Here is a 24,706-nt window from a genome sequence, read left to right as displayed (position 1 = left end):
GGCTGTTACCTTCCCACTGTGGTGGTACCTATTTATCTACTCGCATTTACATGCTTTCAAACGATTAGGTCAGCAGGAGCTGGGACAAGTGATGGGAGCTCATTCCGTTGTGTGGATTCGATCTTATGATTGCTGGTCTTCTGACCTTGTGGCACAGAGGCTTCTGTGGTTTAACCTGCAGTGCCACCACATCCCCATTACCTTATTTTAATAATATTTCGGGTTAGTACAGTAAAAATCCTTTGAACAGCACAATGCTATATATGACTGCTGGTGCTTATGATCTCTTCAAACTTGAAACATAAGAATTAACATCACTCTTACATTAACGCCTGTCTTTCCCAGGTCTCTATTCTGTCTGCAATGGAGTTGATCTGGAATCTCTGTGAAATCATGTTTATTGAAGCAGCACCAGGTAAACATGGGATGATGGTGAATCAAAATAGCATAGTGCTTTTCCCCTCACTTTCTTTGCCAAAAGCTGCTTTCCCCCTTGCAGAGTGGAGGGGGAAAGCAGCTATTTGCAAAGAAAGTGGAGGGGGAAAGCACTTTCCTCTCAAGAAAGTGGAGGGGGAAAAACAAATAGCTTTCCCCCTCCATTTTCTTGTGAGGAAAGTGCTTTCCCCCTTCACTTCCTTTGCAAAAAGTGGAGGGGGAAAGCAGTGGTCAAAGTACTTTGATCCTTCCCCCCCTCCTTACTTCTGTGTATAAAATGACCCTCAATTTGTCCTCTAATTATTTTAGGAAAATGTGTTGTTTTATACACTGAAAAATGCGGTGTATCTTGAATTGGCACATGTAATTATAATTTTTTTGTCTCCTGTTATTCAAGACATATTGAAAACGTACTAAAAAAGTTCTGAGCTCATATTTCATGCAAAATGTGTATAAAATTGTTAAATTTACAGCAATGATATAGGGATAGAATTCAGTAATCTTTACTGCTCTGCACCTTACTTGTAGCTTTAAAAAAGACCAGTTTGAACAAGGCTTTTTTAAAACTGTAAATTGCTATACAGTGGTGCCTCAGACAGCGAGGTTAATCTGTTCTGGATTAACCCTCGCTGTGTGAAACATCGCTGTACGGAAAGAAAAAAGCCATTGGAATGCATTAAACTTAGTTTAATGTGTTCCAATCGGCTGATTTACTCACTGTACAGCGATGTTCCTCTATGGCCGGCAGCCATTTTCGCGCCCTCCCCTCGCTGAACGAGGGCACCAAAATGGCTGCGATCAGCTGTCCGGCGGGTCCAAAATGGCCGCCGGAACAGCCGAAATGGCCGGCCGCAGCATTTTCGTGCCCTTGGTAAGTGAGGGGAGGGCGCGAAAACGCGCGCAGCCATTTTACCTGTTCCGGCAGCATTTTCACGCCCTCCCCTTGCTTACCAAGGGCGCGAAAACGCTGCGGCCGGCCCTTTCGGCTGTTCCGGCGGCCATTTTGAAGCCGCGGAACAGCTGATCGGCGGGTTGCAAAGCGAAGGTCAGTAAGTGAACCGCTTACCGACCTTCGCTCTGCGATTTTCGCCTATTCATCGCTCTACGGGGCGCTCGTTCTGCGAGGCACCACTGTATGTGCTTCTTAGAGTCCCTACTTCGGACTTAAGGGGCTGATCAGGGGATGACAAGCTAGCAAAGGTCAGGGCTACTGTACCACCGGTTCAGGAGCCAAGTCAGATTCTTGATACTGGACCTAAGGCTGGTATTAAAAAGTTTGTGAAACATGAGCCAGAATTTTTTCATGAACCATGTAAATCAGATGCCTTCCACTACAACGCAGGGAGTGTGCTAAATGGGGGTGGAGGGTGTCCAGAGAAAAGTGGTAAAGCAATCCCCTTCAGACTAGGGAGTCAAATCCTCAAGCAGTCACACTCTTTAGAGGAGCTTAGAAGAGCCTTGACTCCATGAAGGAACTCATAAAGCCTCAGTGTAACCCTAGCCTTGGTCGGAGCGAGTTGTTCACCTGAAGCTTTCCATCGCGATGCCTTGCCTTGTGGGGACCTGCTGCAGAGAGTTGAGTGCGAAGAGTGCTCTCTTTTGCAGTGAATAAATGTGCTTTTTTTTTTTTTTTTTTTTTACCAAGCTGTATCTTCTGTGTAGGAAATGCACCTGGCTTGAAGTTGCCAGATGTTAATGGGCACAAATCCCTGTGAAAAAGAGTCATATCCTCCAAGAATAATCGCTAGGACACAACAGACAGTTTATAGAAATGTCCCTTTTTTCTTCTCAGCTGGTTCTCTTCTGTGCCACCTCCTTGACTGGGTTCGTCTTCATGTATGTGACGTGGATAACATGGTTTGTGATGTTTTGAGAAGTGAAAGTCCGACAAAACATGAAAACTTCTGGAATGTGGTAAGTGAGGAATTTTGTGGCCCAGCAGGTGTCTGTGTGGTCTGTGCTTCTGTATGTGCTTGGAAATGTCTTGTTGGACCCAAACCAATGGATTGATAGGAAGATGTGAGAGCCCTTCATTTTAAATCAGTCTGAATGACCTGGGTGTGGGCCACCTGTAAGTATCAAATGAGAAACTGGGCATGCCAAATGGAAATGTTTGAGGCAAATTGTCCACAAAATAAGTGCAGAGGGCCAAACTTAGGATTTTGATTGTAGTTCTGTAAGTGGAATACATATAAAATCAATGTGCACTGCATAACTGTGTTGTAACTGGGAGCAAACATCATAACAATGGTTAGAGATGGGAATTTCAAGGTGGTGGGGAGTACTTTTTCCCACAGTTTGGCAGGAACCCCCCAGGACAAATTATGGAACTGGGAGCCATTAAGACAGCAGTAGAAGCCCTCTTTACCACCACAGCATTCATGTGCTGCTGCTTTATGCCCTCTGTAAAGTACTCCAGACACCTTTGTAAGTCATGAGGAATCCATACCTGGGGGGTTCCTGCTGAATTATGGGACTGGGTTTTCTTTTTTTCCTGGAAGTCCCATCCTTTTTTTCCTGGAAGTCCCATCCTTTTTCCTGGAAGTCCCATCCTTTCAGCCATCAAAGTTATCTATATTAGTGTATCTTTGTGTTTGCTAACATTAATTAGTCCTGTTTGTCTTGTTGGAAATGTTCCTGTAGCTTTCTTTTTATAAATTTCACTGGCAAAATCCTGTTGCTCAGTTGCACAAAAGACGTAATTTTTATTAGTGAGTTGCCTTAAATTAAGATTTCTCCGTAGGCATAATCTATTGCATACTGAGTCACAATTTGCTGCTAAAAGTTACACCTTTTGTGTAATGGTGCAGTAGGATGTTGGCCTATACAAATGTATGCTATGCATATGTATACATAGCAGTTTGGATGTTAGTGTCAATATAGTTTATTTCTCACCTTTAATTTCATATTGTGCTGGAACACATCTTGTTTTTCAGATCACGATTTTAGTGCTTCAGGGTCGGATGGATGAGGCTCGACAGCTGCTCTCTAAAGAAGCCAGTACCAATCCGACTTCAGTGAACATGTGCAAAATTTTAGATGAACTCATGAAGAAGATGCCTGTTCCCAGTGTATGTAGGCTGAAGGCTTCTCTTAGTGTCTTGTCTGATTAGTGTCATTTTATCATTTAATTAAACAAACATTTAAAATTGCCCCATTTTGATGGAAATTTCTCTGAAAATGGAATTTGCATGAGTTTAGAGAGCTTTCTTCATCAAGAGAGAAAATTGCATGTCTTTGCCTGTTCTTTTCCAGCATGGCAGTGCCCAGACTTTGACAGAGTTGGAGTTGAAATGGCAGCATTGGCATGAGGAATGTCAGCGGTTCTTGAATGATGGCACATTTGCTTCTAACCCTCACATGGAAACCCTCTGCAAGGTGTGTTGGAGCTAAGAATGGAGGACTGTGGGTGAGCCGGTGAGAGATCCAAAGCAGTTTAAAGTGTAAGGTGTTTAATGGGTGTTTCATGAAGCATTAAAAGAACATGGGTGGGGAATGAATTATTTAAATTTGTTTTATTTCAGTCGTGCGATGTGATCTTGCAAGAGTTTGCTGATGCCAATCCATTGGTATATTTTGTTCTCCTCTGTAAGAGAGTATTAGCCCAGTGAATAGTGTAGGGCTAGGTGTGTTTCAGGTGGGATATGTCTGGTTCAATGAGTCCATGTTTTGAAGTTGAAAAGACCCAAGACAGAGGCAGTAAAATAATAGAAATTTTGCTAGCGCATGTAGGTTCTAACATGGGACAGCTTACAGCTGCTTATCAAGCGATCATAATTGCTAAAAAATTGTGTTGCTAGCACCGACATGAATTTGATGATCACAAGCATGGGATCTTGCACAGGAGCAGCCCCAAGCAGTGTTTGTGTTAGACGTGCATTAGTTGTGGTTCAGAGCAGTGGCCCTCAAGCTTTGGTGCTCCAAATATTTTGGACGTCATATTTCAGAAGCTCTCTAGACATTGTGGCCAAATGTTATGGATTCTGGGAGTGGAAGCCAGAGGTTGAGAGCCAGTGGCTGAAATCCACTAGTAAGTCGCAGCTAGAGCAGAACTGTTGAATCAGTGGAGATTTGGTGAGTCAACTTTGTAAGTTTCATTGATTTAATGGGTCTACTCTATTAGCAACTTACTGTTGGAGTAGTTAGGGGCCAACCAAGAAATTTCTTCTGGTAGTGCATTTGTTGGGAGGACATTTTTCTTTCTCATTATAACCAGATTCTTTTGTTGTAGAAAAATCAACATTGTTTTGTCCAGTTCATGCAACTATTGTAATCTATGATTGTGTAAAGTGTGGTTGTATGTTTATCATGGATACTTCTTGGCTGACACCTGTGATACCGTGGTGACATGTGATACCTCCTGAGCAAAGGCTTTGCTATTCTGTAGACTATTAGAAGGACGTTTAAATCTTCAGAGGTTTTTGGAGCATTCTTATCTCTTTTCAAGCCATAGGAGGGGAAGAATGCACCAATAGCAGTTGATCTTGGAGAGCTGGTATTATTAAGGTATTAAAAGTTTTCAGATCAGGTTGCTTTTACTGTATTCTTCTGCCCTGTGCATGTAGTTTTGACTGTGGCAGATGAGAAGGAACCGCCAATCAGGTTCATCAGAAGTTCTGGACATTTTAAAAGTCTATATTTTGTTGTTGTGTTCTTTTCCCTCCTGCAGAGCTGGAAAACATTATTTTTAAACGTTCACAAAAATGAAATATTACATATATTAGTATTACAGTGGTGCCTCGCATAACGATGTTAATTGGTTCCAGAAAAAAAAACGTTATGTGAAAACATCGTTATGTGAAGCACCATTTCCCATAGGAATGCATTGAAAACCAGTTAATCCGTTCCAATTGGAACGGATTATCCGGTTTTCTCTCTCCCCCCGCGGCTTGGATCTGACCCACAGCGGCTACCTCAGCCATGGCTGGACTCCCTAGAGTCCGGCCATGGCTGGGGTAGCCGCCGTGGCTCGGATCCAAGCCCCGCTGCTCAGCTGGGGGAAAATGTTGGCAGTGGGCTGCGGCCTCGGAAGGACCCCGAAGCCACCGTCCCCTGCCGACAATTCCCTTCCGAGCTCCGGGGACAGGCTGGGGGGTGAATCGGGAAGCTTGAAGCCTCTCCGCGCTGCTTACCCAGGCCGTTCCCGGACTTTCAGAAGTCCGGGAACGGCCGGGGTAGGCGGCGCGGAGAGGCTTCAAGCTCCCCGGTCCACCCCCCAGCCTGTCTCCGATGCCGGTAGCCTCCCTGCGCCGCCTACCCAGGCTGTTCTCGGACACCTAGGTGTCCGAGAACAGGCTGGGTAGGCGGCGCAAGGAGGCTTTAAGCGGCGGGGACAGGCTGGGGGGTGGACCGGGGAGCTTGAAGCCTCTCCGCGCTGCTTACCCAGGCTGTTCCCGGACTTCTGGAAGTCCGGGAACGGCCGGGGTAGGCGGCGCGGAGAGGCTTCAAGCTTCCCGATTCACCCCTCAGCCTGTCCCCGGAGCTCGGAAGGGAATTGTCGGCAGGGGACGGTGGCTTCGGGGTCCTTCCGAGGCCGCAGCCCACTGCCGACATTTTCCCCCAGCTGAGCAGCGGGGCTTCAAAGCTCCCGCCGCTCAGCTGGGGGAAAATGGTGCCTATGCGATTTTTTCGTTAAACGGGGCACTCGTTAAGCGAGGCACCACTGTACATTTGTTAGTCTTCACCACTCCCCCCCCCAATCCTGTGTTTTCATAAAAGATTGAGAGGCTCCATGACCTCTGAAGACAAAAGCAGTTATTTAAAGAGTAATTTCTTAGGGCTAAAAAAAAAAATCAAATACTCTGTAAGGACTCTGAGGGGGACATTTAAGGAGTTTTTCTTCTTTGTCCAATAGATCTTACTTGGAGACGAGAAAACCATTTTAGAGAAGAAAGACCTCCTGACTACATGGTACCATTTTCTGGTAACCCGGCTCTTGTACTGTCACCCTACCGTGAAGCATGTGGAACTCCATCTCTATGCACAGGTGAAATACAAAATAAATTCGCTATTTTGCCAGTTGCACTCTGTTAGCCATGCAAGCGGAAAGATAGCTGAGAGTGATACCCCGAGCTTTTTCTCATCAGGCTTCTCATTACAGAGGGAGGAGCAGTGGTGGAAGCAAGTGTACAAGACAGTCCCATTCATTCCTTCTTCTCATAAGAAGTTCAAGTAGCAGCAAATTTAAGAAAGCTTCCACGTTGTTATCATATTGCAGCAGGTAGCATTGGGACAAAAACAGAGCTGTCAACACATTTAATGACTTTGCTAACCCTGATTCAGGAAACCCTGCTGCTGCTTTTGCCTTTAGTACTTACAGTGCAATCACAGTATGGTCGAAAAAGCTGTTGAATGTACATTTTAAGTACTGTAATCTGCTTGTCATTTTATTCTCTTAGGTATTCCCCCACCCCGTGTGTTACAGAAAAGCATAGCCAAGGTTGATGCAGGTACATACATCCTCCAGACTGAGCATGTTGTATCTTTTTGTGTATTCTACAGTCCAGCTTAGATATGTTCCTGGGCGGAGAAAGCAGCCCTGAGCCTTTAGACATCATCTTGCTGGCAGCCTTTGAATTTGATATCCATCAAGTCATTAAAGAATGCAGGTGACTCTCAGTCTTTGTTTTGGGGGCACCTGTTATGTGTCAGAATCACAGTCTAGGATTTGTTTACGGGGCAAAAGTCTTGTGAATATAAAAGCGGGGTGCATAAAGAAAGGAAATTCCTTTTAAAACAAAAACGTAGTGGACAAAAGCATGCACAACAGTAAATGTGATTCTGCCAGACACGAAGAGGTCTGTCAACTGGAGTGAAAGGAAGACCGTTGTTTATCCGAGAGTGAAAAATTTAACAGCATGTTTTAAATGATAATATTTTGTTTCTTTCTTTGCATTCCTTGTTTGTACAGCATCGCTTTGAGCAACTGGTGGTTTGTAGCTCATCTGACAGATCTGCTGGACCATTGCAATCTTCTCCAGTCTCACAACCTTTAGTGAGTCCTCCTTACTTTGTTCTTAGTTCCTCTGTGCCTGATGCTGCCTAAGAAGTTCTCTAGTGGTCTAGCAATTCAAAGAGAAAATACTTAATATCAAAAGTACCCACAAGGATAACTCTTAACATTCAATTTGTAATACTGATTTTTAATGTGTTTGTTTGCTTTTAAAAGATGCTTCGTTTTAAGCTGTCTTTAAAAATATATGTTCTTAATACAGTATTTGTGAAACACTTGGGAGAGGTCAAAGTGCTTCATATTGGATTATCTTGATAATCATACAAGTGTTCCATAAAATAGGCACATATTAGCACTTTTTTTAGATGTCGAGCCAAGCTTAAGGGAACAGTAGCTTGCCTAACAACCATCTAATGTTTTCATGACTGGGGAGATACTCGAACTGGCCACTTCTAGCTCACAATCCTGGTACCTCCTGTTAGTTCTTAGAAACAACATAGTACTACTAACATTCTTTCTGGTATTTTGTTCATATTAATCATGCAATGCAATGCTGCCTTTTTTTAAATATTCCAAACAGTATGGTTATATTTTAAACTCCCACTATAGTTATGTGCTTTCTGCCCAGAATAATTTTTGACATTGCTGCATCCCTTCCAAGAACTGTGGTTTTTTTTCCTGTGAAAAAGGTAGCTTTTTATTTTATTTATTTTGGAAGAACGCAATTCACATTACTCATAAGGAAAGATAAAATCCTGTTGTGGAATGTATTTCTGCATATCTGGGAAAGCTGTGAAAAGCAGAAAGCACGAATTTCAGATTTAATAATATCTCAGTCTCACTTTCCCTTGTTATAAGAGCAGTAAGGGAGAGAGGAATGACGAACAGGAAAAAGAAAAACAGTAGCAAAATATGTCTAGATTAAGATTGACACTCCTTGGATCTTAAGGTGTTACTACTTTTCCTTTATTGGAAAAAGTCACCACAGGTTAGTGCAAAAGTGTGTTCTTCTTTTATCTGCAGAAGGACCCAGTTGTGCTCCTCCATGAAAAGGACCTTTGCTGGGAAGAATTGCATGAAAATCTCTGGCTGACAGCTTGGAGAGTCCTGTTAGTGGCAATAGGCAGTGCAGTGCAGATGCAGACAGTGCAGATGAAATTAGTGGCCCAAATCCTGTTGCTTAGTGTAGTAAATTGCTCTACATAAATTAGGCCCACTTAATCCATGGAAATTTAGTGAATCAACAACTGTAAGTTTTATTGATTCAAATGGACCTATTATAACTATGACTTCCTTTAGCATAGTTAAGTTGCAGTTAGAGTAGGCCCATTTGAATCAATGGAACTCATGGAGGAGTCAAGTCTCCAAATCCCAATAGATGGGCGTACTAAATGGGCCTACTTTAGTGCTACTTATTCTACTAGGCAACACATTTTCATCCATGTGCTTGAGCCATAGGGTAATTTTAATGTGCAGGTAAGCAGGGGAAAGAGAAATTTCCTTTTTAAAATGTTCTTCATGGAACAGAATGGAATTTTTTTTTAGCTTAGATAAATTTCACTTGTTAAGAACAATTTTATTTATGAAAGATTTGTGAATCCTTAGTAATAATTCAGAAGTGATGTTGACACAGAAGGAAATGGGCTTGAGATCTTGAATAATAAAAAATATTGTATCTGTAGTAGCCTTACATTTGATGGAAATTATCACCTGGTAGTAGGAAATTTAATACAACATGTTCCTCTTTCAGCTTTGGTTCCAATATGCGTGAATACCTCCTGCTGGAATATGCTTCTGGACTCTTCTCTCATCACAGGTAGCATCTCTTTTCTTTTAAGTCTTGCCGTGGGGTGGCAAGGCAGGAGCAGGACATCTGTTTAGAATAGCAGTGTTCACCCTATGGCTTCTCGGTAGAGTCTAGCCAAAGGTCTAACCCTAACCTGAAGGGTCTCCGGCTGCATTCATGACGGTGTTGGCTTGAACACGCAAAGGTTTTACTTGAAAATGACACCTCCGCTTCCCTTGCTATTGGGTTGGAGAAATGGTGCATTTCAGATGGGTGAGCCCTCCTGATGTTTCTTGCATTAGGAGATGTGTAAGTAGGGAAGAGGAAAATTTGACTTCATTCTGAACTATCCAAGCAAACAAGGAGGTGGAGGGAGGAGTTGAGGGTAAGTGGGCTATTACTTTCTGTGCTTAGGCAGTTTCTTATAGTGGATCTTTTGATGATTAGGCGCTCTGAATGAATATGGCGCCTGGTTCAAGTTGCTGGTCAAATGTAGTGACTGATAAGGCTTAACAGGCCAGGGATTCTTGGTCATAATGGCTCTGATTTATTTCAAACCAGTTGTGAGTAACTGTAATGGAAATAAATACCAAAAATAGTTATGACTAAGCTAAGTTCCATTTGTTTAACAAGGCTAAGTCATTTTCAACTGTATCTAAAGCGGGGCTGCTAATTGAACTTTTCAAGATTTAACCACACACAAAAATACCCCTTTGTGTTTCCTAACTGGGTTCTAATTTATTTAAATATTTTAGGAAATGCGATGCTATCATTTTTACAGCTTTTGGAACCTGTAAAAGGAAAATTAATTAATTAAGTCGAATCAAATCAAATTCTCATAATTTACCATGTGGGCAAGAACAAGTTTTAGTGCAGCAGGCACACAGCCTATAATTCTATATTGCACAGATGTTCTTTTTCAGAAGCTGCTCCTACAGAACACAAGATACTTTAAACAAGAATTTCCTTGAAATAAACACGAGAGGCAATGTTTCATAAAAGATATTCAGAAATTATTTCAAATTAATCTCTCATTTTGCAAAGTTGTCTCACTGAAGTGCTTTGGGGTTCCCTAGGAACAGTTTCTGTAAAGGAAGCTGTAAAAAGACTGCAGGTGTTCACACTTTTCTCCTGTGTTTGTGTTGTGCTGCTGTAGCTTTGTGTATTTTAGTAAGGAAGTCTGTGGCAGCTGTCTCCTGAAAAAAAGCCGTGGAGTCATTCTTGTTCCTCCTTTGCAGTTTATGGCAACTTGCAGTAGACTATTTCGACCACTGTCCAGCATATGGCAGAGCCTATTTGGAGCATCATATTGAACAGGTCCCTCTGGACACAGAACGTAAAGCTCTGAAAGTATTGAGGATCTGTGAGCAGAGAATGATGAGTGAACAAGGTAGAACTTGGTGTTAATGTTCAGAATGTAGCCATGTGTCAGTGTAAATGGCAACTGCTGAGTATCCCTTCTTCTCTCTCCCTCCCACACCAGTTCGTAGCATCTGTAAAATCATGGCTATGAAAGCTGTCCGGAACAATCGCCTTGGCTCAGCTCTGTCTTGGAGCATCCGAGCAAAGGATGCTGCTTTTGCTACCCTGATATCAGACAGGTGAGGCTTCCGACAGGAAGAGATCAGAGAAGGTTTGGGGGAAGTCTGGGTGTTTGAGTACAAAGGTGAAAGGTAAAGGTTCCCCTTGACACTTTTAGTCCATTCGTGTCCGACTGTTTTTAAGCCGTAGAGCCAGTGTTTGTCCGAAGACAGTTTCTGTTGCCATGTAGCCACAGTGACTAGGGAACGCCGTTTTACCTTCCCACCAAGGTGGTACCTAGTTATCTACTCGCATTTACATGCTTTCGAACTGCTAGGTTAGAGTACAAAACCTGAGCCCAAATTGGCCTCTGCAGGCATGGTAATTGGTGACAGCTTAATGGTTAGAGGTAGATGATGCTTGGTCACATTTGGGGCTTTCTGTATACAAGCATGATAAGATGTGATATCCGTAGGAAACACCTTACATAAAGGAATAATACATCCCTGTCAGGCACCTGTTATAGTTGGGAGGAAAGTGCCGTTTTCCATTTCCAGCATATTTGTTCTTAACATACTATTGTTGTTATATGCTCCAGAGTTCTGTCTGACAAGGTGACTGTATGAATTAATAACTTCCAAAAGCTCCTGTCATTGACAGCCCTGCTCAGATTTTGCGAAGTAGAGGCTGTGACTTCCTTTATTTGAATCAAGGCATCACCTACTTTGTTTTTTCTCTTTTTCTACTGCCTTCAGCTTTCTTTAGCATTATTACCTATTTCATTGACTCTTGTGCTTTTGTGAATATAGCCAAAGCACAGTGGCCTCTGTTTATTTTAGTCTTTTTAGTTTCTAGAGAGAGCGTTCAGACTTGATTTGATCTAGAATCCACTTGGTGGTCTTTCTGGCAGTCTGTGATAGCTAAATCAGTCTCCTTCAATGCTATGTTCCTAACAAATCAATTCTGCCCCCCTCTGCAAACATCAGGTTTCTTAACAGTCCAGTTTTTCACACCCATGCATAGCAACCAGGAATATGAGTTAATTTTAGTCTGTGGTGATGCATCCTTCCATTTGAGTATCTTTTCTAGTCCCTTCGTAGATGTCCTTCCAAATCTGAGTTGTCATTTTTCTTCTTGGCTGCAGTCTTCATTTGTATTGATGACTGAGCCATATTATGGAAAATCTTTAGCAATCTCACTTTCATTATTGAATGCACAAAAGGTATGTCATTCTCCTATAGTTGGTATTTTTTGTCTTCTCTGTCTTTAGCTATAATCCTGCTGTTGCAGCTCTTTAAGTTTTACCTCTAGTTCTTTCAAGTCATTGCTATTTCTGCCAGTAATAATGTCATCTGCTTATCTAAAAAGTTTTAAGTTTCTTCCACTAGTTTTTACTGTTCCTCATCTCAGTCTAATCTAGTTTTCTATATGATAGGTTCTGCATATAGATTGAACCAATAGGGAGATGAAATACAGCCTTGTCTGTTATCTTTTCCTATGGAAAAGCGTTCTGTTTCTCTATCTTTGGCCTAAAAGTAGCCTCTTGTGCAGAGTATAGTTTGCACACCAGTGAAATCAGTGTTGTAGCATTCCCATTTCCTGATCCATAGTTTTGCAGGTATCCTGGACTGTCAAGTAGGTCCTAGAACAAATCAAGCCTGAACTAACTCTGGAGTAAAAATGATGAAACCGAGGCTGTTCTGCTTTGGGCACATCATGAGAAAGCAGGATTCTGTGGAAAAGACAATAATGCTGGGAGAGGTTGAAGGTAGTGGAAGAAGAGGAAGGCCAAATACAAGATGGAATGACTCCCTAAAGGGAAGCCACAGGCTTGAGTTTACAAGAGCTAAGCAGAATTGTTGAGGACAGGACATCTTGGAGGTCACTCCTTCATAAGTTGACCATAAGGTGGAGGTGACTTGACTTTATGGAACAACACAACAGTAACAGAGTTTCCACCATCTATACCACTGGTTCTTAACCTTGGGTTACTCAGGAGTTTTGGACTGCAACTCCCAGAAGCCTTCACCACCAGCTGTCCTGACTGGGGTTTCTGGGAGTTGCAGTTCAAAAGCATCCGAGTAACAAAGGTTAAGAACCACTGATCTATACAGTCAAGGCTTTCCTGTAATCTTAAAAAATACAAACTGATTTTCTTCTGAAATTCCTCAGGACACCCCATTAGCCAACATATATGTGCAACATGATCTCTGGTGTGTCTTCCTTTTCTGAATCCAACTTGAACATCTGGCATTTCCCACTTAGTGTCTCATAAAAGTTACACATGGGACAAAGACCAGGACCTACTCTGCCAGCAAATGGAGGCCACAGTACCACTAGCCGTCTCTCTCATAGTAATCAGATGTGTCAACTTTCTTTTATAGCTGGGGGGAAAAGAGAAAGCCTGTGGTGAACGAGGTGTAGAAACTTGGTTCCAGCTTTCTTAGTCTGTGACAACTCTTCTAAGCCATTTTAAGATGTACTGTAAACCATATGCAAATATGGGGATTCTCCCTCTCCTAAGTGCCAGCTCCAGCTTTTAGACCATGGAAAGTCACTTGAGGCAGGAATATCTCTGAAACTAGGTGGAGAAACAAAGCACTGTGCTGTCAAGCTACCTGTCTTTTGTTAAGAAAACAAAGGCTTAAAAAGGTATCATTTGCTGTTCCCTTTTCTTTCTTGGGAGGGGGCAGGTCAGAGAATGAGAGCTCTAGTCTTAGTTATTTATATCTTGTGGGGGGTTGTATTCTGGATTGTATTCACTCAGTCACTTCTTTTTTTTAAAAACCCTCAAACTCTTCTAGATACGGGGGGAGGGGTTTCCCTTCACAGGGCATTTTCTAGATTACTGGCCACAATCCTCTTCCTCACACTCGCCGATTAAGTAAAGTGGGAAAAATTGCTGCAGCAAATTGCTACTCAGAAATTGAGGCATACAATAAGAAATACAATTGCTGAATAGTTAAGTAGTGGAAGACAGGAGGGCCTGCGTGCTCTGGTCCATGGGGTCACGAAGAGTCGGACACGACTTAACGACTGAACAACAATATTAGTAGTAGCACTAGTAGTAGTAGTACAGTAACTGTGCAGTTACTACTTATGGCAGCAGGTGTAGATAATAGGCCATCAATTACCAGACTCTATTACCATTTTTAGGGTACCACTCTATGGGTCACCTTTGTGGCTTTGTATGGGATGGGCAAATCTGCAGCATGTGTGATAAAGCAGTGGCTCACACTCAGACCTAGCAGTTCGAAAGCATGTAAAAATGTAAGTAGATGAATAGGTACCACCTCGGTGGGAAGGTAACAGCGTTCCGTGTCTAGTTGTGCTGGCCACGTGACCACGGAAGATTGTCTTCGGACAAACGCTGGCTCTACGGCTTGGAAACAGGAATGAGCACCACGCCCTAGAGTCGGACACGATTGGACTAAATGTCAAAGGGAACCTTTACCTTTACCACACCCAGACCAGGACATGAATGAGCGAAAATTTGTTTGGATTGGCTTTACCAAAATTCACAGAATTGTGATGCAAGAGAAACTGGCAGAGATGCTGAAACACCAGGGTTGTTGGGTGGGGAGAGGGAGCTCCTTTGTGGGTTGGTCATTCTGTAGATTGCCAAACTCTTAGAAAATTAAAACAAAATAGTTTTTGGGGTATAAAGGAAGCATCTCTCCAATTTTAATTCAGAGAAGACTATGGAACCTGACTCTTGGAAGACTAGAAACACTTCAGTGCCAAAAGGGCAACACCCCTCATCCTTGTAAGCTTTTAGTTTTTCCAGCGCTTGCTTGGAAGGTGAGGATTTGTTAGAATGAAACAGCAGTGCATACATATTGATGGTTACGGTGCCACTTTGGTTTCCCTCTTGCCCCTCCCCCAAGGTTTCTGAAGGAATACTGTGAAAGAGGCAGCTTTTCAGACTTGGACCTCATTGACAACTTGGGACCCTCCATGCTTCTTAGCGATCGCCTGACGTTTTTAGGTGAGTGCTATTATATACAGCATTCCAAAATTGAACAATACAGTATAAGATTATGCCACTAGCAAAAATATTAACTACGGTATATTTTGATGTGCTTAAGGCAGTGAAAATTCCAACATTTCAGAAAACCCGGGAGTGCAACATGTGACAGTTGTCATGCCTTTTTTTTCTTTTTTTCTTTTCTTTTTTTTTTAAAGGTAATACAGTAATAACATTTATTTAAGTAAATTTCTTCACAAAGGCAATCTTTGTTTTAAAGACACCATCACAGGAAATGTTTCCAAATGCACTGGGCCCATATGTCTCTGACTGGTGGCAGCTCAGACTGTTGTACTGAAATTGATTATACTGCTTTTGGCCTTATCACTAATTCATCCAGGTGGAAGTTTCAGTCAGTCATGGGCATCGATATTAAAGTAAGACAATGCAGTTGTGCTTATGATTGTATAAGTCTTACTACTTCTTCACCATTATCAGTAAGAGAATGGCATAGCCAGTGCTCTTCTCTGCTCAAGATAAAGGCACTGTGAGAGCAAAATAAGAGAAATTGATCTCAGTGGAAGTGGTGTTTGTGGAGCAAACAAATCTGGAGTGCCAAAGCTTGAGAACCACCCTTCAACTGCACTGTCTTGATATATATTTTGTTTCCTAATTGAAAGCTGGGATTTTCGGGACTTTGAAAACTGTTCCAATTTACAGAAACAAATAGACCCCCTTAAATGGTAGTGGCTATACTTCCTCTGTATGATAGACCAGGTCCAGTAGCAATTAAGCCTGACTTGTCCTATTGGCATAAATGTGATTCAATCAACTAAAGCAGCTACTGTGCTTATTATGGTGGGTCAATGACAAAGGAATGGCTTTGTGAGCCAGTAGGGTAGTCTTCTGCGAATCTGACACACTTGTCTTGCCATTTGGGTATAGGAAAATACCGGGAATTTCATCGGATGTATGGTGAGAAGCAGTTCTTTGCAGCAGCCAAGCTGCTGCTAATGTTGATGACCGCTCGCATCGCACCATGCTCCTTCTGGATGACCCTGTTGACGGATGCCCTTCCTTTGCTCGAGCAGAAAGAGGCAAGTGTACTGTTTCTGAACAGCAGATTATTATCTGATGGGTGTTGTTTAAGGAATGCACCCTTTACGCTAAAAAGAGTTTGTACTACACAGAAAAGCTGTAGGCCTCAGGAGCTTTCTAGGGTGGGGAAAAAGACCCCATAGAGCTCCTGGTCTATATTCTGGTCATGGTTCCCGCAGTGGGGGCAGATTATGGAGTGCACTCCATGTAGTTGCTGAAACTCCTGTCTGTGGTGTTCACACAGGAGATGAATAGCCAAATGATCTTCCCCTTTGATTTTTTGCTGCTTTGGCTGGGCAGACTTACTTCTCCAAGAGCTTAGCTTTGCCACAGATGGATTCTGTTCACTTTGCACTTGCTATAAAACATAAAGTGCACAATTTCCCTTATGGTTCAGCTCCCCTGTACTAATTTCTCAAGGGGCTGTTCTTGCAGCAGGATTGGTTAACTCTGCATCTTTTTCAGGGTTTGGTGAGTAATGCGAATGATGGTTTGTTGAAACCAGTTGTGTCTGGCCCTTACAGCTCACAGCTACCACAAGACGTGAGACTGTTCTAACACCATACCTTCTTGGATGCCTATTACATTGATTGACCTGGAAACTGCAGCTAAGCAAGCCAATCTAAATGGGAACACACACTATAGATGCCTTTTTCAGTGTTTTCTCTCCAGCAGCCACTGAAGTGACATAGTTCATGCTTACAGGTCTGATAGGCTGTGGAGTCAAGGCTTCAAAGTCCACCAAGAAATAAAGGTTGGGAGAAATTTTGCTTGTATGAAAGCAACTGCCATTTTCTTACAGGTGATATTCTCTGCTGATCAGACATATGAATTGATGAAATGTTTAGAAGATGTGACAGCAGCAGATTCAAAAAAGGAGACGCTCCAGGTAATCCTTTCAAGGCCAAGTGTTATGCTGAAGAACAATGACTGCTTAGAATTGTTATTGTTTAGTTGTTAAGTCGTGTCCGACTCTTCATGACCCCACAGGCAGTCTTTCACTGCCTCCCGGAGTTTGGTCAGATTCATGCTGGTAGCTTCGATGAAACTGTCGAACCATCTTGTCCTCTGATGTCCCCTTCTCCTCTTGCCTTCATACTTTCCCAACATCAGGGGCTGATTGCTTAGAATAGTGGTTCACATGAGACCCCGGATGTTCGTGGGACTACAACTCCCAGAAATCCCAGCTAGCATAGCTGCTGCAAAAGGAGCCGTACGTGACGCCTCCTCAAATATCAGCTTTTTTAGCTAGTGTGAAGGTTTGTTTATGGGGCTCTCCTTTTTCCCAAATAAAACATTAGGCTGTTGTGATTCAAACAAATGTTCTTGATTTATTAACATGAGAGCAGGTATAGAAAGATCAACATTTTTTACAACTAACTTCTCTTGCGGCCAGAACGTGGCACGCAAGGGTGTCCATGAACTGTTACTAAACGGGTTAACGTCCTTCAAATCCCACGGTCTAGCCAGCACCTTTTCAGGTTCTTGGGATTCACGTTCTTCTTCGTCAGGAGTTAGAAGGGGGAGGGTCTCCTCATCTCCAAGCCACCCCCATAACAGGGATCCCTCTCCTTGGGGTTCAAGCCACGGTCCGGGAAGCAGCCCGTCTTCCGGAGCTCCTCCAAATGCCATGCCCACTTAGCCTCTTGTTCACGGGAAATCCTTTCCTTCTCCTCCCTTATCTTTCTTCACCACTCCTTGGTCTTGGACTCACCCCAATACGAAGGTCTCTGGGACACCCCTTGACGCCTTCTCTTCTCAGCCTCTGCATGAGGCACTCGCACCTGCTCCCATTTTCCGGTCCAGGGATCCTGAACCCATATCATCTCCCAACCCCTTGGTATCTCATCCCAGTCTACTTTTATATTCCCCGCTCCCACCTCCACCACCAACTGTTGTTCCTTTCCCACCCTTTCCCAGTCTGTCTGGGTAGCTGCATTTAACCCTCTCTTCTTCAACACCAGATCCCATGTGTCTACCCCCTGATTTTTCCACCCTTTACTCTGGGTGATTTCCTTCAATTCCTGGGTGTCAGTACTTCTGTGTTCTTTTTTAGGAGGAGAGGGTGGTGGGGTGGTCTGGGTCTCCCTATTAACCGCGGGGAGCAATGGCACTCCTAGAAACGCTTCCTGTCTTTGTTCTGGGACTCCACAGCTAGCCTTTAGTCATTCATGACAGCAGCTAACAGCTATGTCCAGAGAGCATCTGGAGCCACGTAATTGGGGTGAAAAACAAAAAGAGCTTGGTAGTTGGAGTCTGCTACCCCCTACCCAATCAAGGAGAGGATGTGGATGAAACCTTTGAAAAACAAATGGCAAGGATTTTAAAGAGACACAATGTAGTAGTAGTAGTGGTGGTGGTGGTGGTGGTGGTGGTGGTGGTGATGGGAGATTTCAGTTATCCTAATATCAGTTGGGAGGCAAATTCTACCAAGGATGGCCCTTCCAAGAAATTCCTGGCTTGTGTGGCTGATAACTCTGTCCTACAGAAAATGGAGAAAGAAACTAGAGGACTAGCTGTCCTTGACTTGATTCTAACAATAGAGATGACTTGGTGGGTGAAAGTGACCATGTTCTACTAGAATTCTTGATTTCAGAGGAAACCAAGGCAGAGTGTAGCTGTCACAAAAGGGTGACCACTAGATCTTTTGTATCCCAAGAACATTATTAAACAGCAAAGGCCCTCACAAGACAATTAATAAATGCAAAATGAATATACTTTATTAGCTATTGATTACAATTCTAATAAAAAGGGTTTCATGCATTCAGCACATTCACACCACATACATACTCACCAAAGAGAGAAGAATTCTTGATTTGCATCATCCAAGTTCCAAAGAAAGTAGTTAGTTCCAAAAGCTTTTCGGTCTCAGCAGACAAATTATGGTTGCCCAGACCCCTCCTTTTGTATTCTTTTGGGCAGGTTGCTAGCTGAGCATGCACATTAGATGTTTCTTTGTTTCCTTCTAGCTATATGGTCCTTATCACCTGTTGTGAAGTATGGAATGCTTAATGGGTCTTCCATCACTTAGTGGACAGGTGTGGAATCTGCTTGCTCAGGAGGACCCTCATACCAGGGTCTTCTTAACTCCCGAGTTTGCTCTACACCCTCAATTACCGTGTTTCCCCGAAAATAAGACAGAGTCTTATATTAATTTTTGCTCCAAAAAAAGCATTAGGGCTTATTTTCAGGGGATATTTTATTTCTCAGTCATATCTTGTTCTGGTTGCTGCACAATGGTGGAGGGCGGGGTTTCACTTAACTGGGGCTTATTTTTAGGTTAGGGCTTATATTGTGAGCATCCTGAAAGATCACACTAGGGCTTATTTTCAGGTTAGGTCTTATTTTCGGGGAAACAAGGTAGCAGATGATTTTTTTGTCAACTTACTGAAAGCATAGTTCAAAACTTCCACAGTTCAGTAGTTTAATTTCTTACTATGAGAGCTTACAGCCAAAAATACAAAGTCCCATAGTTCCTCTGGTTCTATTGGTCTCCATCTTTGTGTCCTAACTCTCTGGTTCTTCACCTTATTCCAGGCCAAACATGCACACAAGCAGAGGAATCCAAGAAGGGTGGGAGTTTTAAAGGATATTCTAAAGACACAATTACAGTCAATTAAAAAAAAAGGCCAGGGTGGCTTCAAAGAAAGTTCAGAGAGGACCTGAAAACAAAAAAGGACACACAAAATACAAAATTATCTAGATAAACTTGAGCACTGGGCTGAAAACAATAGAATATAATTCAACAGGGATAAGTATTGCACCTAGGAAAAAGAAACCAAACACAAAGGTACAAAATGGGGCATACCTGGGTCCACAATACTATGAGCCAGAAAGATCTTGGAATCATCATAGATCACAAGCTTGAATATGAGCCAACAGTGTCCTGTGGCTACAAGAAAAGGCAAATGCTATTTTAGACTGCATTAATAGAAGTATAGTTTCCAAATCCCACAAGGTGCTAGTCCCCCTCCATTCAGCACTGGTTAGGTCTCACCTTGAGTATTTTGTCCAGTTCTATACACCACACTTCAAGAAGGATGCTAAGAAATTGGAACAAGTTCAGAGGAGGGTGACAAGGATGATCAAGGGGCTGGAAACCGAGCCTTATGAGGAAAGGCTAAAAGAATTGGGCATGTTTATCCTTGAGAAAATAAGACTGAGAGGATATATGATAGCACTTTCCAAATACTTGGAAGGTAGTCATACAGAGGAGGGTCAGGATCTCTTCTCGATCATCCCAGAGTGCAGAACGTGCAACAATGGGCTCAAGTTACAGGAAGCTGAATTTGGGTTGAATATCAAGAAAAGACTTCTTAACTGTTAGAGCAATATGACAATGGAACTAATACCTTCAGAGGTGGTGAGTGCTCCAACACTGGAGGCATTCAAGAAAAATTTAGACAACCACCTGACAGTTCTTCTTCGTGGCCTCTGAGAATGCACACTAATGGGTTAAATCTGCACTTGTGCAGAGGCCTCGGAATATTCTAGAGCTTAAAGTAACACTTTTGGCTCCGACCCCCAGGACCTCATGGTCCGCCCGTCCTAACAGTTACCTCAGTTCCATTTTTTCCGCTGCTGCAGTTAGGTCTCCTGGCTAGAGCTCCGTGAAATTATTGGAAATTCTTGGAAAATATTTGGCTCCTGTTCGATTCTTTATTAAGGAAAGTACAAAGACTTTATTATTTAGGAGGGGAGGTGTGCGTTTTGGCCCTTTGCGAGGGTTTTCCCTCTTTCCCCCTCCCTTCCCCCCCTTCCCCCCCCTTGGACTGTTCCCAGGCCTCCAAGGCTTCCTCATCTCCCAGGGTTACTTTTAAAAGCTGCATTGCCTTGGAGAGTCGCACAAAAATCTTTGTGTATGCATCGAAGCGGCCTCTGCGTCCGCAGAACCCGAGCTTTTACATCATATATAACCTAGGGAAAAGAGTAAAGCCTCTAAAACTAAGGCCAAACCCTTAGTTTTATAACCACCAACCCCTCATTCTTCGGCTATTCCTAGCCTGCCACCACAGGCTTCCCCGTCCTTGCCTGTCCTCACTCCTCAGTCTCCTGTTGAGTTTCTTTCCTAGGGCTCTTCGCCTCCATCTTCACTGCCGTCGTCGGTCCTGCTTCTTCCTACTCCGGAATTATCCCTGCAACATCCTCTCCGAAAAACAAGAAGGTGAAAGCGAAGCATTTAGCACCATCTTTAGAGATTCCCGGTCTCCGAGCCACTCGGGACCGAAGGTCTCACCCCACGGGGCTCGACATCTTCGCCCCAATAAAGCGAAGAAGCATGCGCCTAAAGAGGACTTGCGAAAAACAAGAAGGCGAAAACGAAGCATTTGGCGCCATCTTTTAGAGATTCCCGGTCTCCGAGCCACTCGGGACCGAAGGTCTCACCCCACGGGGCTCGACATCTTCGCCCCAATGAAGCTAAAGAGCATGCGCCTAAAGAGGACTTGCAACCGCTCAAGCTCTCTAAGAGCTATTTGAGATGTTGGAGGCAGCAAATGCAAAAGCTGTATTATCCACGTCTGCTATACAGCCTTGCTGCGGAAACTTCATCCTCCGAGTCCTCATCGGAATCCTCCAATGAGAGTTCGACATCGTCGGTACCGTCCTTCCCTGATATCAGGAGGAAGAGGCACCGATCGGTACCAAGGGAACCTCCGTTACTGGAGATGCCCGAACATCGATGGACCTCCCAGGTCCCGATACTCCCGCGGGCTCCGGTACCGAAGAAAGAGATCATCTCCTGATACCAAAAGACATAAGAAGAGATGGTACCATGAAGCCTCCCTGGTACAGGAGGTTAAAACATGCTGGTACCATGCCTTGGTACCAAGCAGAAGGCTAAAACATGCTGGTACCAGGAGGTCAAAACATGCTGGTACCATGCCTTGGTACCAAGCGGAAGGCTAAAACATGCTGGTACCAGGGGATTAAAACATGCTGGTACCATGCCTTGGTACCAAGCATAAAGTTAAAACAGGCTGGTACCAGGAGGTTAAAACATGCTGGTATCATGCCTTGGTACCAAGCAGAAGGCTAAAACATGCTGGTACCAGGGGATTAAAACATGCTGGTACCATGCCTTGGTACCAAGCGGAAGGTTAAAACAGGCTGGTACCAGGAGGTTAAAACATGCTGGTACCATGCCTTGGTACCAAGCGGAAGGCTAAAACATGCTGGTACCAGGGGATTAAAACATGCTGGTACCATGCCTTGGTACCAAGCATAAAGTTAAAACAGGCTGGTACCAGGAGGTTAAAACATGCTGGTATCATGCCTTGGTACCAAGCGGAAGGCTAAAACTTGCTGGTACCAGGGGATTAAAACATGCTGGTACCATGCCTTGGTACCAAGCGGAAGGCTTAAACTTGCTGGTACCAGGAGGTCAAAACATGCTGGTACCATGCCTTGGTACCAAGCGGAAGGCTAAAACTTGCTGGTACCAGGGGATTAAAACATGCTGGTACCATGCCTTGGTACCAAGCGGAAGGCTAAAACTTGCTGGTACCAGGAGGTTAAAACATGCTGGTACCATGCCTTGGTACCAAGCGGAAGGTTAAAACAGGCTGGTACCAGGAGGTTAAAACATGCTGGTACCATGCCTTGGTACCAAGCGGAAGGCTTAAACTTGCTGGTACCAGGAGGTCAAAACATGCTGGTACCATGCCTTGGTACCAAGCGGAAGGCTAAAACTTGCTGGTACCAGGGGATTAAAACATGCTGGTACCATGCCTTGGTACCAAGCGGAAGGCTAAAACTTGCTGGTACCAGGAGGTTAAAACATGCTGGTACCATGCCACGGTACCGAGCGGAAGACTAAAACAATATATGCCCATAAGAAACGCCTGGTACTGAGGAAGTATTCTTAAGGAAGATACTGAATACTGATGATATGAGGAAGGATACTGAAAAAGAAACCAGAAGTCCTTTTTCACTTCTGAAGCTCCACTTTCTTCTACTTCCCGTGACTCTGACTCTGAATCTTCCGACTCCATGGCACCAGACCACTCCTAACCTGACCCTGCCAGACTCTGATATTTGTGATGGCTTTCCTCCATCCCTCATTTCCGAATTTCATTCATGTTCTAACATGATACAGAGAATCGATAAGGCTCTTGATTTAACAGTACATCAACTTCAAACAGAGTCTGATAAGGTTTATGCAGATATTGATGAGGAATCAGTGCCTTCCCTGTGCTTGTCCCTTATCCCATCTTTATTCTGCTTGCTTCAGTAGACCTGGGAAAAGCCCTTCTCTGTCCCTAAAATGTCCAGGCTTGTAGAAGAACTGTACAAGACCTATGGTACCAATACAGATTTTTAACTAGGCATCCTCCTCCTTATGTGGATGTGGACGCCACACAAGCCAGATCACGCTCGAGATCTACTGCCACACCGAGCAGCGAGGAGGTTAGAAAGCTCATCTGCATGGCAGCTATGGGCGCCTACCATATCAACCTCTCTAACTGTGCACTACCCTCTCTTCAGGCAGGCCTAGCAGCATTTAATCTGAAAGGGCCTGCTCTCCATTAAGACGCCATGTCCCTCACTCAGCAAGAGAGTGTGATAGCGCATCACATTATCGAGGCCACCTCCAAACAACTCATGACCGGGGTAACCTTGCAAAGACACAATTGGCTTAGGTCAGCCAACATTTCTGATTATGTCAGATTTGGAATAGGGGACTTGCTCTTTGATGGCTCTAGGTTATTCGATCCCTAGATGGCCTTCAAAGAATGAGGAAAACAGCATGGTCGTACAACGTTCAGCCTTATAGATCTCAAAAATTCCCATTGATGCATCAGTACTCTTACAGTGTATACAGACCTTATACTTCTCAACGAAGATATCTCCCTCAACAGTTGGCTCAGTACCACAATCCAATCAACGCGACCATCCCCACCATTCCTTTAGGAAGTTGACAAAAAAATCCAACAGACACTGTGACTCCCTCCCGCTTACTGCCGCTCGATTCTGCGTCACATGTTCAGTATGCTTGCTCCCTTCTTTCTGCATGGACCCACATCACCTCGGATGCCTGGGCTCTTTCCATTGTCACCTATGGGTACACCATAGAGTTTTGGGATACACCGGCTCAGCGGGTGATTTACACTCACTCTTCTACCACTCTATGAGACAAGGTAAAGATCCTTTTTGGAAAATCAGACATATCTCCTGCCATTCCAGGTGGGGGCAGATCACTACGCCCCATTTTAGACCTAAAGGACCTGATTTTTCTTCATCGGCCAGCGCCGTTTTTGCATGGTGACCTTGGAACATATCCTTCCACTAATTCAACAAGGAGATTGGTTTACTTTGATAGACTTGAGTGACGCCTGCTCCCACATCTCCATCAGAAGCGATCATTGCGAATACCTCCGTTCTCTCTAGGAAGGCCCATTTTAGAGTTCAGCGCCTTGCCATTCAGCTCTCGACGGCGCCTCGAGTATTCACATAGGGGCCGTATTGGAATCTTGGCCGGCAAGAGCTTTTCCTTTCCCAGAATGGCATGGTCTAAATTTGTTCCCTGATATGTCGCTCCCCTCCGTTGTCTTGGATCACAGCCCATCAGGCCCAAAATCTTCGGGGACTCATGATTTCCACCACATCTGTCATAAAGCCCGCGAGGCTCAAAAGACAGTCCCTACAGGCCTGGCATCTGCCCTGTTTAACCCCATGAAAAATACGCCCTACATATGCCTCCAGATTACTTATGAGCTTGCACACCAACCCTGCTGGTAATCAACCCAGAAGACTTGGCCCTGGAAAGACTGTTTGCTCCACTCCTACCTACCTCGAGAATCACGACAGACTCCAGTCTGGTCGGATGGGGACCCCACTGTACCAGTCTTCATATCTACGACACCTGGTCAGTGAAGTAAAACTTTCTCTTTTTAAAAAAATCTGGAATTGCTGGCCATCTTCAAAGCATTTCAGGTGCTCCTAACTC

At 43.8% G+C, this 24,706-nt stretch overlaps 1 protein-coding gene across 1 annotated transcript in view; it reads left to right on the top strand.

Moving 5' to 3' along the window:
* Window positions 1-24,706, top strand: part of NUP85 (nucleoporin 85) — a 45,925-nt gene that overhangs the window by 12,352 nt on the left and 8,867 nt on the right. The window contains exons 6-18 of the mRNA XM_020806309.3: window positions 346-415; window positions 2,228-2,349; window positions 3,372-3,506; window positions 3,691-3,813; window positions 6,290-6,421; window positions 6,937-7,043; window positions 7,346-7,429; window positions 9,138-9,203; window positions 10,412-10,563; window positions 10,657-10,774; window positions 14,582-14,682; window positions 15,607-15,758; window positions 16,562-16,648. Coding sequence (XP_020661968.3) covers window positions 346-415; window positions 2,228-2,349; window positions 3,372-3,506; window positions 3,691-3,813; window positions 6,290-6,421; window positions 6,937-7,043; window positions 7,346-7,429; window positions 9,138-9,203; window positions 10,412-10,563; window positions 10,657-10,774; window positions 14,582-14,682; window positions 15,607-15,758; window positions 16,562-16,648 — 1,449 coding nt within the window. The remainder of the gene's footprint in view (window positions 1-345; window positions 416-2,227; window positions 2,350-3,371; window positions 3,507-3,690; window positions 3,814-6,289; window positions 6,422-6,936; window positions 7,044-7,345; window positions 7,430-9,137; window positions 9,204-10,411; window positions 10,564-10,656; window positions 10,775-14,581; window positions 14,683-15,606; window positions 15,759-16,561; window positions 16,649-24,706) is intronic.

The sequence above is a fragment of the Pogona vitticeps genome, chromosome 2 (genome assembly GCF_051106095.1).
Source record: "Pogona vitticeps strain Pit_001003342236 chromosome 2, PviZW2.1, whole genome shotgun sequence".
NCBI lineage: Eukaryota > Metazoa > Chordata > Lepidosauria > Squamata > Agamidae > Pogona > Pogona vitticeps.
Note: the sequence above shows the minus strand (reverse complement) of the source record. Positions and strands in the feature narration are given on the sequence as shown.